The sequence below is a fragment of the Conger conger genome, chromosome 17, assembly GCF_963514075.1.
Source record: "Conger conger chromosome 17, fConCon1.1, whole genome shotgun sequence".
Taxonomy (NCBI): domain Eukaryota; kingdom Metazoa; phylum Chordata; class Actinopteri; order Anguilliformes; family Congridae; genus Conger; species Conger conger.
Window position 1 is genome coordinate 8,811,608 of NC_083776.1, and position 12,681 is coordinate 8,824,288.

At 43.9% G+C, this 12,681-nt stretch overlaps 1 protein-coding gene across 4 annotated transcripts in view; it reads right to left on the minus strand.

The window, feature by feature from the left end:
- Positions 1–12,681, minus strand: part of epha3 (eph receptor A3) — a 218,160-nt gene that overhangs the window by 16,539 nt on the left and 188,940 nt on the right. For all 4 annotated transcript variants that reach the window (XM_061225675.1, XM_061225674.1, XM_061225673.1 and 1 more), the window contains exons 8-13: positions 11,820–11,922; positions 11,007–11,074; positions 10,028–10,153; positions 8,079–8,264; positions 3,863–3,924; positions 94–303 (exon numbers count right to left, since the gene is read on the minus strand). In XM_061225675.1, coding sequence (XP_061081659.1) covers positions 94–303; positions 3,863–3,924; positions 8,079–8,264; positions 10,028–10,153; positions 11,007–11,074; positions 11,820–11,922 — 755 coding nt within the window. The remainder of the gene's footprint in view (positions 1–93; positions 304–3,862; positions 3,925–8,078; positions 8,265–10,027; positions 10,154–11,006; positions 11,075–11,819; positions 11,923–12,681) is intronic.

The window sequence follows — 12,681 nt, forward strand, 5'->3', positions numbered from 1 at the left end:
TTTTAAAAGACAATGAATATTCAGATTCTGCAAGAGCATCTCGCGGTCCGCGGGTGCTTGGCGGTTTGGGGGGGGGTGGGTGATTTGGCTCACCCGCGTGGTGTAGGCCGCCTCGGGGTCGTCTTCCAGCACGCGGGACAGGCCGAAGTCGGAGACCTTGCACACCAGGTTGCTGTTGACCAGGATGTTGCGGGCGGCCAGGTCCCGGTGCACGTAGCCCATGTCTGAGAGGTACTTCATGCCCGAGGCGATGCCGCGTAGCATGCCCACCAGCTGGATACCCGTAAACTGGGCATCGTGCTTCTGTTAGAGGGAGAGACCTTCACTGTCACATACACACACTGACACACTGCATGCTTTTCAAAAGGCTGTCGCTGTACCATAAGATCAAATAATGGGATACTCAAAAATCTTTGACAAATGACACACTCTTACAAAAAACAGTATTGTAGATAGCATTGGTGGATTACATACAGTAATATATCAACCTATTTGGGCTTCAATTCCCATGTCGATTGTTCAAACCATTCAACAGTAAATTCAAGGAAACGCCCCCCTTTTTTTTGATTGATCGCTTGGCTGATTGGCCATGCTATGAACTCATGTCACCACTACAGTAAATGTACAGTACAATATATGAAAGCTGAAGGGCACAAGGGCAAAAAAATGCTGATCGGAGGAGGGAAACAACTACTCACTCACACCAACAAGGGCTGTGATATCCAATTAGGGGTAACCCAGCTTAAACCCAGTCAACCCCAATGGGATGAAGCCTGCAAACTCTGTCACAATATGCTAATCAGAAATTCCCCATCTCCACTGAGCTGAACACAGCCTGTTCTGACCATACTGGACAATTTTGTTCTTTTAGAAATTTTAGTGACCCTCCAGAAATGTATTGCATTCATTCTGAATATTTCTTATATCCCAATATCTCAATTATAGTTTTAAGAAAAGACATCAATTTCGAGAAAGGGCAGATAAATGACAGACAATTCTTTGTAAAGGTGAAAGATAGAAGTAACCATACAAAGTGCTGGGACTGATCAACGGATCACGCCCACTTACGAGTATGGACACAGAAAATATAGTTGGTTGAACAGATACAGATAGAGATATCCATGACATGCCAATCAGGTTTGTTTGATTAAATTAAAGCTGTCCAGTTCAGCAATGTCTTTGACAGATTTGAGGGGCAACGTGGCAATGGAGAGGCAATTTACAGTTTAGAGTTCTGTCTGCAACCTGACCAGTGGAGACAAGGCAATAGACCTGACTAAAACAAATGACGTCTGAGCTAGGTCAGCGCCATTTACTGACTGCATTCCGAGACTGGTTTCTGTTTATGGGAACTTTCCTGGTGGCTCCAGTCTGATTGATTGACTTTGTGAATTTCCCATTTGTCCTCAGTGATACCAATAATACTGTAACAAAGTCCACAGTGTCATATTTTGAGGAATAGTATTGATTCACAGCTGATCTATAGAAATGGCCATGAGCAAGATGGATCAGGGTAGCATATCAGAGTTAGAGTGTAAAAATGTGCTTAGTGTCTTCGAACAAGATTTTCACAGTGCCTACTGGGCATATGGCATGGTGCAGAAGAAAGGTAGAGGCGAGAAGATCTGATCTAAAAGAGGCTATTAGATAGATAGAGTCGATATGGAGCTGTGGAATTCAGCCTGGAACCCATAAGCATGCAGAATCATCTTTCCATTTGACATTTTTATGTGCTATCTTTGCAATATATCAAATGCCTCCACAATAAATTGGTGCGCTTGGACAATTCTGAGGCACCATTCTTACTCGGCCAACTAACATAACATACTGTTTTATGTATGGAATGACAAGTGTAAATGCAGTCACTCTTTTGGAACATTTCGAAAAACTCAAAAAATGTAAACATAACACAAATTACTTTAAACCTTGTCCCTGGAATTTCACATGAATGTAGTCACTCATTTGAAAAATTTCAAATAACTTGGAAAAATGCAAACATAACATGAAATTACTTTAAACCTTGTCCCTGGTGTTTTGTTCAAATTTGAATTCAGAGAAAGTTCCAACTTAATTATCCATAAGCAGATTATGCAGCGCACTCTCATCTTGCGTCTCAACAAATGCGTATCCACACGGTCTCAAATTCGGGCAAACCAGCTGCTACCAAAGAAACACGAATGCAGAGAATGACCAGAGAGAACATGAAACAGGTCTCCTAGTCTGCTATGCCTCTCAAAGCACACCAGCATGTAACCACTGTTTACATTGGCATGCCTGAATAGCCATTTTTAAATTCAGTGATATCTACTCTGCTTGCACAGGATTTGAAGGTAAACATGAGGGCGGGGGCGCATTATGTGGAGGGGGGGGGGGGGTGTGGAAGGGACTGTGGGCAAGACAGCGTAGCTTCACAGAGGACTCGGCAAACACGACGCTTCGCCAAACAAACTGCAGCCAGCCACTCCAGGCTTGAGAGATGTTTAGATACAAGTGCTATGAGTCTGTCGCTTCGTGTTTGGGTTAAACAGAGAAAAAGTGAGAGAGAGGGAAAGGGAGTGGTAAAGGGGGAAAAGAGATGAGGGGGGGAGAGAGAGAGATTTGCCAGTGCTGTATGTACATGCCGTAAGTGGGGGTGAATATACTCCAGACAACCTGGTAGGGAATGCAACTCGAATAAGTTCAAAGCACAGCTAATAATAGTGGAATGAACCGCGGTGAGGGAGACTGGATGACAGGCTTCCGTGACGAAGAGCAGGCCTCTCCGAAATCTGCAGGAAATTGCTGTGTAACTTCGCAACCCTGCCGGTGCTCATTTCTTTTCCTTGTGTGAAAAAGGTACGCAGGCACACGGCCGAACAGAGGGGTCCTGCAAACTCGGGGGCTCGTGTCAGCTTGTGCTGATTTGACGTTATGATTCGCCTAATTTCAATTGCCCAGAACCCCGCCGTAACGTGAGGTGCGCTGGGTAATTCCAGCGACTACGGCACAGGCCTGCCTTTCAGCGCCTTCCACAGCGCCAGGCCTCCAATCAATGCAAACGCCAACTAGCAAAAGCATGTCCTGTTCCCCATTATAACCATCGGGCCGTGGGCCTCGTTTTCACGGCCCTCAATTACTCATGTTATGACAGACGTTCCACGGCGTTCGTCCGGCCTAGTGCGCTGTCTGATCGATGCCTGTGAGCTATAAGCCTGCAAAGGTATGTTTTGGTCTGGAGGAACATAGAGCCACACGCCTCAGAGACTACTGCCAGGCCTCAAATGGACTTTACCATGGTCAACCTAGCTCACATAATGTAGGTTCATTTATCAGTGTTTTTCAGATGGGGGTCTCCTCTCCTCTGCCACGGAAGCCAAACAGGATTATTTGTGTGTTTATTTTGATACTGTTTTCAATTCGGTAAAGAAGGACCGAGCTCGTCTGGTCAGGTGTGATTGGGGGGTCTTGTGAGCACTGTGCCAGCCCCACCGATGTTCAGTAAACATGACCTCAGCCCTCTTTCATATGGGGGTAGTGGAACAACTCCCTGAAACATATACAGTCACCGACGGCACTATCCTTGTTATCAACTTTACTAGTCGGATAATCAACCAAAAAATTACCTTCCACCCAATGGGTTAACAGCACAGCAAGGGCATCACAAAAAATAAAAAAGGTTTACAATGAATTTCTTCAAAAATGTTAAAGATGAAAATGACAGATATTTCTGTGCTATTTCTGCTAGTTTTTTTCCATCAAACTGAAAGCAGCACTGTGAACGGTCTGTTAAATGCACATCGCTCCGCATACGGGGACAGAGCAAGCCTCTGGCGCAGACTGACAGGTGACACACATAGCTGTGCTTTATTGGCTGTGTACTCACGCGTAGGAAGCTGTCCAGGGATCCATTCTCCATGTACTCTGTGACAATCATGACTGGCTTACCTGGAAGAGAGCAAGAGGGAGACAGATGCTATGAGTTTGAACTGTTGCGTCAGATATTCACAAACATGAAATGAATAAACAACTCTGATGCTTCACAAAATCCTCTGATTAAAATCTGTGAACAATCACACGCAGACTTGCAGACACACCCAAACACACAAATTGTTTTTCAACATTCTGTATGATCAAACAGTTTTTGCTTAATTTCATATGGTATTACCTTTAATCATGAAATTGGTTTAGACTCTGATAATTAGTTTCATGCAATCTTTAAATGTGCTGTCTCCAAAGAATACATTTGTCAACAATTTAAAACATAAAGAACTGTGTGCAAGCCCTACTAAATCCATGTGGCGTAAATACCACAAACAAATCATCTCTCCAGAGTTGCTGTGGAGAACATTAAAATTATAACAGAGCCCTATTTCAGATTTCAGCCTTTAAAATATTTATAGGGTCTGTGACTACAATACTTTCTTGGCTGGCCATAAATCATTTTCAGAACTCCTTCACTGATAAACTTTGAAAGGCCTGTGTAAATATGCCATATTGTTATTAAGCACTAACTGTCTGTCCATATATGAAACAGCCCCTTCTGAAATCAGAGGGTTTTACTGGAGCTGAGAATTTATAGTGTTCAGCCCGGATGCATATGGGCGTTATAAAGAAGTTTGGTTTAACAGCTGCAGTTTTACGGCTTGTGGAGTAAGTAGGGTGGAACAGGGGGACAGCCCAGGCTGGTTCTGTGTATTCAGGCTGTGGGACGTTGTCTGGAGTTCTCCGCTACCCCGCCCCTCACCCACCCCCTGACTTTTGGTGAAGCTTCGAGACAAAGGCATGCTCGGGCCTCGTATCCGTGACATACACTGGGTTAGCGGTCCCGGGTTTGAAAGCGCGTCCTCCTTCCAGGACGAGAAGCCGTAAATGACTTGAGAAGACCAGCACGGTCAGCCGTTACCCAGCTTCACAGCTTTATTTCCCCCTCTCTCTCGTACACCGTTTAACATCCGCACATTAACTCAATCCCTATCGATGGGCTGAGTTAAACATGCGGGGGAATCCTCTCCGACCGTCTGACTGGACTGCTCTGGTGTTACTGTATGTTTATTGGACAGATGGCCTCATTGTGTTCGGCTGGGGGACATGATTTCTCTATTGATACCATACCTCAGAACGCAACATTTCTTACTGTATCCTGCGTTTATTTGGGATGACGAATTGCAATGATGGGATGATGAAGTGCAATTTACAAGAAATGTATTCCTTATAGTATGCATAATTCTTTCTGACTTAATATGGCCAATATACGGCCAACTGGCATGAAAAATGGTTGCAGCAATAAGTGGGTGTGGTGAAAACTAACACACACAGTGGGCCCCAAGGAGACATTTTTGGAACCACTAACTTGACATTAATGTATAATGTATCAGATAAAATAGACTATATAATGTATCTATAGCAAATCATTACAAAATGGTCATTAGAAATATAATTCTTATTTCCTCAGGTATGTTATTTTGATAACTTAAGGTTCAAGACTAGAATTTCTTTATTTACAACGCAATAGTGCAGAATCTTCAGACCAAAACAAGACCAACTGTTTTCAAAAAACATAGATCAAAAGTAGCGATACATGTATCAACCATTTTTTTAACTCCTTAAAAAAATACTGTTAGATGCTGTATGTGTGTTTGACCAATGACTTGAAAAGCCTAAAAACCTGCACTTGAGCTTGGTGAGTAGCGTGACTGGGAGCCCCAGAAAGCCCCCATAATGCCTTTCACTCCTTGCTGGAGTGGCTGCTGATCCCAGGAGTCACACGCACACACGCACACACACACACACACACACACACACACACATACACGCATACACATACACACACACACACGGTTAAACATTTGTACTCCCCTGCAGAAGTGAGGGACTCACCCTCTTTCTTCGAAGGGCTACCTCTACGCTTTCAGAAATTAGGAGAAAAAGTAAATTCTGCCCGGCCCTTCCTCAGCACATACTTTTCTCCATGTGGAGGAATCCACCGCTTGTTTGACATTCTCTGCAAAAATGTCCATCTCGGCTCCGCAAATATTTGACAGAGTGCGCAGCCAAAAGCTGCAGGCTAAATGAGGTGTGAAAGTCTCCAGATTATTAAGAATTAACGGGGGCTGAGTCAATAAATCACCCCTCGCCCGTTGCCATGGGAGATACATGCCAACCCCACAAAAGCGACCTTCACCCCTGCCTCTCCCCTCCCCAACACCGCCCTCCCGAATCCCACCCCCCCCCCCAAGAGCTGCTTTCAATCATGCATATGCGCTCAATGGCCACCCCCCTTGCCGTGCCGCAGTCCAAAAACAGAAAGAGGCTGCAGTCATTTGCAATTACGCTCCGTGATATTTACAGTTGAAACGTTCACAGAGAGAGCGCAGCACCGTTTATCGGGCAAACAAAAAAGGACGAGAGTACATGCGAGCGACTGTTCCAGCACAGAAAACAACTCTGCAGACTGAGGTCTTCAATATGGGTTATGCGTTCTTTCTTGGCAAGATCAAATCCAAAAAGAGATTCCTACAGATGCATACACTCAAGGCATTGGTCACAGTTTAGCATTTACATTTAGCCTTTTGGCAGATGTTTTTATTCCAAGTGACTTACAAAAGTCCATACACGCATATGTGAAGGTTTGGGGGACGAGAAGATACGGGGCCAAGTCATGAGTCACAACTGATAGGGCCGTAGTTGCTAATAGGTAACACTATCTGAATGCTAACAAAACCACATCTGTACTTTGTATCAGGGGCTCCAAATCGTACAAATTTCTCGGCTCTTTCTACTACCATACAAATACCAAGTGGAAACATAGGTATTTGGGTTTGGATACACTGCTTGTAGATAACATGTAAACCTATAGCAAAAAGGAGTAGAAGAAAGTGCCGCAATTGGTGAAAGAGGGCTATTACGAAATTGTAGTTTTAGTCGAACTTCCCTCAATTTATATACGCATCTTTCACATGTTAGCACTGAAAAGCAAAGCATGGAAACATGGGAAAAGTTCTAATATAAGGGTAACTTTAGGTATTGGGCAAGTCACAATGTGGAGAAATGACTATTAAAACTGCTAAAATAAGTGAACTATGCAAACTCAAATTTCTCTTTTATTAGTATTAAATATTTTGTATATTTTCATAAGAGAGATTTACCTTTGGTCATTATCGTACTCATTCGGAGGAGGATGACAGAACTTTTTAGAGTGACACATAAGGGAGTAAACCTGGTGTTTCTGTTTAAAAAAGGAGGCAATGAACAAGGCTACAGGGCTCTGACCATACACTGCAGTTTTCAACCAGTTACTAGACAGTTTTTCTCCACCTTAGCATTCCATTCGAAAAAATAATTGTACTTTTCAGAACCCTCTCCGGAGGCAAACTAGACTATCGACTCAAGGCACAGGGGACCGGAGTCTTCGATCAGGAAGAATAAAAGAGATTGATCCAATGAAATTTATATTGCCATTAAATTCTCCAGCTTTAAAAAAAAAGGCCTGACATTATAAGGGAGGCATACCACAGAAGGGCGATAAAACAGGAGTTTTCCAACTTTACAGCATGTGTCCATTCCTAAGTATGAACAGACAGTCCTAAATCACAGGCACTCACTCTGAAAACCCATGAGCGCTATAACTGAACAACATAAAGAAGCTAAGAAGCCTACCCCCCAGGCCCCATAACGCGCACATACACACACACACACACACACACACACACACACACACACACACACACACACACAAATTGACAATAATGGATAATAAAATAAAATTTCACTCTGGTTAAGGACTATTTAATGCACAGCGAAATAGCTGTTTGCAAACTAACGAGAAACTTATTTTAGCTTGGGAAAATATTCGCTAAATGAGCACCTTCATCATAAACAGCAGTTTGGGTAATGAGAATAACCTAAAACTGTGATCAACTGGACTATTCCATGTCAGCATCCATTAACTTTTAGAAGTGTTTATTTTTTCATTCCACGATTTCTGTGTAGCTACCACTTAGTGTTGTTTAAATAGATTTAAAAAAGCAGACTACTTGACTACTACTACTACTATTCTCGAACCTCTTAAAACCCGTTAAAATAGTTGAGAACAGACTTACTGCGAGTGACCACGCCCTCCAGCCTGATGATGTTTGGGTGGTCGAACTGTCCCATGATGCTCGCCTCACTCAGGAAGTCCCGTCTCTGCTTCTCTGTGTACCCCGCCTTCAGAGTCTTAATGGCCACACAGATCTCCTTCTTCGACGGCAACCTCAAGCGACCGCTGCAAACCTCCCCAAACTCACCTGTGCAGGGAAAAATCAACAGAGGTCTCACGGGAGCGAAAAAAGCAGACAGAGTAACAGTAATCATGAAAGAGAGAGCTTCTGGAGAATCCTGAAAATCTGAGCAGATACAATCTGCCTGTGAGATAGGTGGACTAATACCGTTGAGAGTATTAAAAATTAAAATGTAAAATGATGTAGACACCTTAAGTCATCTTAATGGTATATGTGTATTACATTACATTACATTCCAAGGCATTTAGCAGACACTCTTATCCAGAGCGACGTACAACGAAGTGCAACAAAGTCCTTTCAGAATTTAAGGCATGTGGTAATATAGCAGTCCAAACATTTTTACTAATCATGAACAACTGAGGTACAGTGTTGATAATAAAAGTCCACTTCTAAATCCCCTCCAGACATGAACACATGAACACCTACTCACTGCACCCTGTCACCCCTCTGATATATCTGTAATTCGCCTATCAGAGAGCACAAATGCAAGCTATTATGGTAATTAGCATCCTTGACTTGTTATGGGAGAGTTCATTTTGAAAAATGTAACATCTGCACGGTGTTCTGGCTCGCAGGTGTGAAGCTTTCCAAAGTACCTGACAGTAGGCCACCTTCAGAGGACTCAGTGAAATAGATGATGACAGAGCCTTGGAGAGAGAGGCTATGATGTCACAGAGAAGGAATGCAGATCATATTCACATCTAGCCAGCTTCAATTGATTTGTAATTATTTCCCACAAAGGATTTGAGAAAATAGGCAGAATACTAATGATGACATCTGGCACGGCATAACAGGAGCGTCTGAACATCCACCTCGGTTTGGCTAGCTCTTCTGCAGGGTCCATCAGCTCAGAAAGATACAGTACGCAGAAACCTGCCCTGCCTGTTATTGTGGGATGTACTGCTACAACTGAAATGTGTACGTACATGTGAAGGGTGACTGAAGTCGTGAAGTTACACAGCACACAGCAAGGTCAAGTCACAGATGAGTTTCAGTTGTCAGTTATGTTACAACCCAGCCTCTACAGGTTAATCCAAAGAGAGGAACCCCTTTTATGCATAGTTTCTGTTCTGATTATGTTTTTCTGTTATAGACATCAAATGTAATATTACCATTTCACAATATTTCTTCATCTTCAAATGTGAAAAAGTCATAAGCCATCAAATGAGCCATCACTGATAATGCTTTTTTATTCTGCACCATTAATTTTCCATCGGTCAGGAATGCTAATCCCCATAATATGTTGCATATACACACACTATTACATTACTATATACAGTACTAGTACACTGTCTATTTACACAGAGTCTACCCTACAGTCTAGAATAGTAGTACCCAAGACGTTTTTCATTTTGAAAGCAATATCTGATATTTGTACGTTGGATTTACTGCCAAAGCAAACTGTGCATTATCAACTCTAGTGCCTGCTAGAGTGGACGATCACAGGGAATTATCTCCATATCACACCGACCGACACCTGCGTTGGAGTGCGAGGCAGCCACAGAACCTGAGGCTTACTGCCCCCGCTGGAGATGATCAACGCTTACCCACAATCCCCCGCTGCATAGCAGGCGATCCATTAAGCCAGACGAGGTGGTGCCGGGAGAACTGTCATTCACAGTTACAGCAAGAACCACCTCCAGCTGAGGCGTTAAGTGATTCTCCTTTGTATTGACAGGCACAATTTCTGCCAGCAGATGTCTTTCCCTTAACTTGTTTGAGAGCTACAAATCTCTGAGATCAATGGAGATGTGAATAATGTCTCATACCTGCACCGACCACCTTGTCGATAGCTATGCAGGAGGCGTCTAATTCTTTGGCAAATTCGTGGACAGCCTGACTGGGGTCCTCGTAAGTGTGGGGGTCCACGTAGGTCCTGATTCCTGGCAGCCTCACTGAAAGAGAGTAAAAGGGAGTGCTTCCTGCTAAGATAATTGCACCAGTAACCTATTCAGATTTGCTTCAGTGTTATTTCAAATTTGCAACTGCATATTGCATTCCAACAGTCTCCTGTTTGGTAAGCAAGATCCACTTCAGTATTCAACATCTGACTTTGAAACCGTGCGTATTGAAAATAAGCCGCATCTCACATAAATAACCCATTTCATGCTATATGGTAAAAAAGGATTCAATTTGCACAGATATCCTTGGTCAACAAATACAAGAATGGACAAGTGTATCAGAAGTAAGAATTTAGCAGTTTGTTCAATTCAAACTAGCAAATGTACATTCCACATGTAAAAAATGGAAAACAATAGTATTGTGAAAGGGCTAAGCATGGTGATGTCCATAAATAAAGGGATGTTTCTTGAATACATAATTAGATTTATTCTTCTTAAAAGATAACGCATATAATAATTGCAGGGAAAAAAGTACAATGAACTGGATTTTCACATCTCCAGAACACAGAAGACATCCTTGTCTTGTTATGCCCTGACACTGACAGTGAGAAACACGGTGCGGTAGCATAGCTTTGGTGAGGCTACACTTCAAAACCGACTAAAAACAGCCACATTCTGACAGACGGAAACAGTGCGAGAGTGACAGAAAGATGGAAGCTTATAGGAAGCAGACAGGCGGCGTTAGAACGGGTGAAATATGCACGGCAGCAGGTGACAGACACAAAGCGAGAATGACTGAAAGACATATGCCTGCCGTAAACAGGCAGGAAGCGTGAGAATCGCTGAAATATGCAGCGTACAGCTGACAGACAGGAAATGTGGGAACGATGGAGAGACGTGCGCTTACGGTGACCGTTGCCAAAGTGGTGCAGCCTTTTTTCGTCTGGGTGCTTGGATTTCCGGTACCCGCACAACCTGTCAACCAGAATGGGGGAATTATCAGAAGGCAGGGGTCCTGGCACTGCTAAGCGTCAGACCTGGATTATCGCGACAGGTTTCGGGGTGTAAGAGCGGAGCTGTAAGGCGAGTAAGAACTGAACAGACGGCAGCAGGGGGGCAGATCAGCCTGGCTGCTGGCTTTCCGAGCCGTGGAGGAGAACACCATTTCGCAGGTCTTATAGCAGGTTTACGCCCTATCCTTGGGACGCACGGCCAAAACCAGGGCTCTAGAGTGCTCGCCCCCCCCCCATTTCTGTGCCCTATTTATGAAGGCCAATAGGGTGAGGAATAATATACCACCCATGTCAGCCAGGACTATATATAAAGCAGTCTGAGTCTGCCTTATGAATTTGCATAGGTGAGGGAAAGAGGTCATATAATCCCATGTTCATGTATCAGATGAGGGAAAATTGTCATGTAATCACGTGTGTCCGTGTATCAGAAGATGAGCGGAGGTCATATAATCACGTGTCCATGTATCAGACGACGGGGGGGTGGGGGTGGGGGTGGGGTCATGTAATCACGTGTGTCCATGAACCAGAAGACGGGGGGGGGGGTTATATAATGATGAATGTTTATGTATCAGGTGAGGAGGCAAGGTCAGTTCATGATGGGTACGCGCTGTGTTCTCACCGCAGGGACACGTGTGCTTGTACCTCACGGCTGTGTGGAGCAGCGGGTTTGTATGTTATGTTGTGTTCATGCGTTAGGCAGCACGGACCTGCTGACTATGATGTACACCACCACGGTGAGGAGGATGATGGCCACGGCAGAGGAGATGGCGATCAGCACCACCTGGCTGTTCTCACTGGAGATGGAGAAGGCTGCGGAGACAAAACAGTCACCATTACTCACCGTGACCGACTCCGCTAATATGATTTACAGCTTTATGCCATTTCCAAAGGAAATGGGCTCAAAATGGGCTCAAACACTCGAGAGGAATGAGCCGAGTTCATCCTGATGCTTCGTGTTCTTTTTTTTCCCCAAAATGCTTTAAAAGCCACACAAAACCTTCAGTGTTTCTGTGAACAATTAATTCTTCCAACACTAGAAAAGCGCAGTCTTGTGCTTGGCAAACTCAAGCATTCATGACAAACAGAAAGTGTGCAGAATAGCGAAGCTGACACTTGAAATGGAATGAAGCTGTTTTCACTGTGCCACTTGCTTCCCAGGTTGCATTGTGGGAATGGTGGAGGAAGTCAATTAAAAGGCCCCAGACTACGTCCCGTAAAAACGCTGACAGAGAACTGCATGTGAAAGGAAACCCCCTTATTCATGTGGCTCAGTGATTTTCCCTCATTGTTTTCATAGCCATTTAGGCAACAGAAATTACAGGCGGCAGCTTAATTGGTTACACATTCATTCAAATAAATATTTGCATTAGTATGTTATTAGTGATGAATTATTTCTTTATTAAATGTTTGAGAAGCGAACGGGAGGCTGGAGCTCGGCTGTTTGGCGAGCGGACGGACCTCACTGGAGGACCAGCATGCTCTGCTTCTTCACTGCATCCCGAAACTGAGGCTGCAGGTCTGATTTGCAGGCAATACTCTGCTGTTGTATCCTTCAGTTAGCCTGCGCCA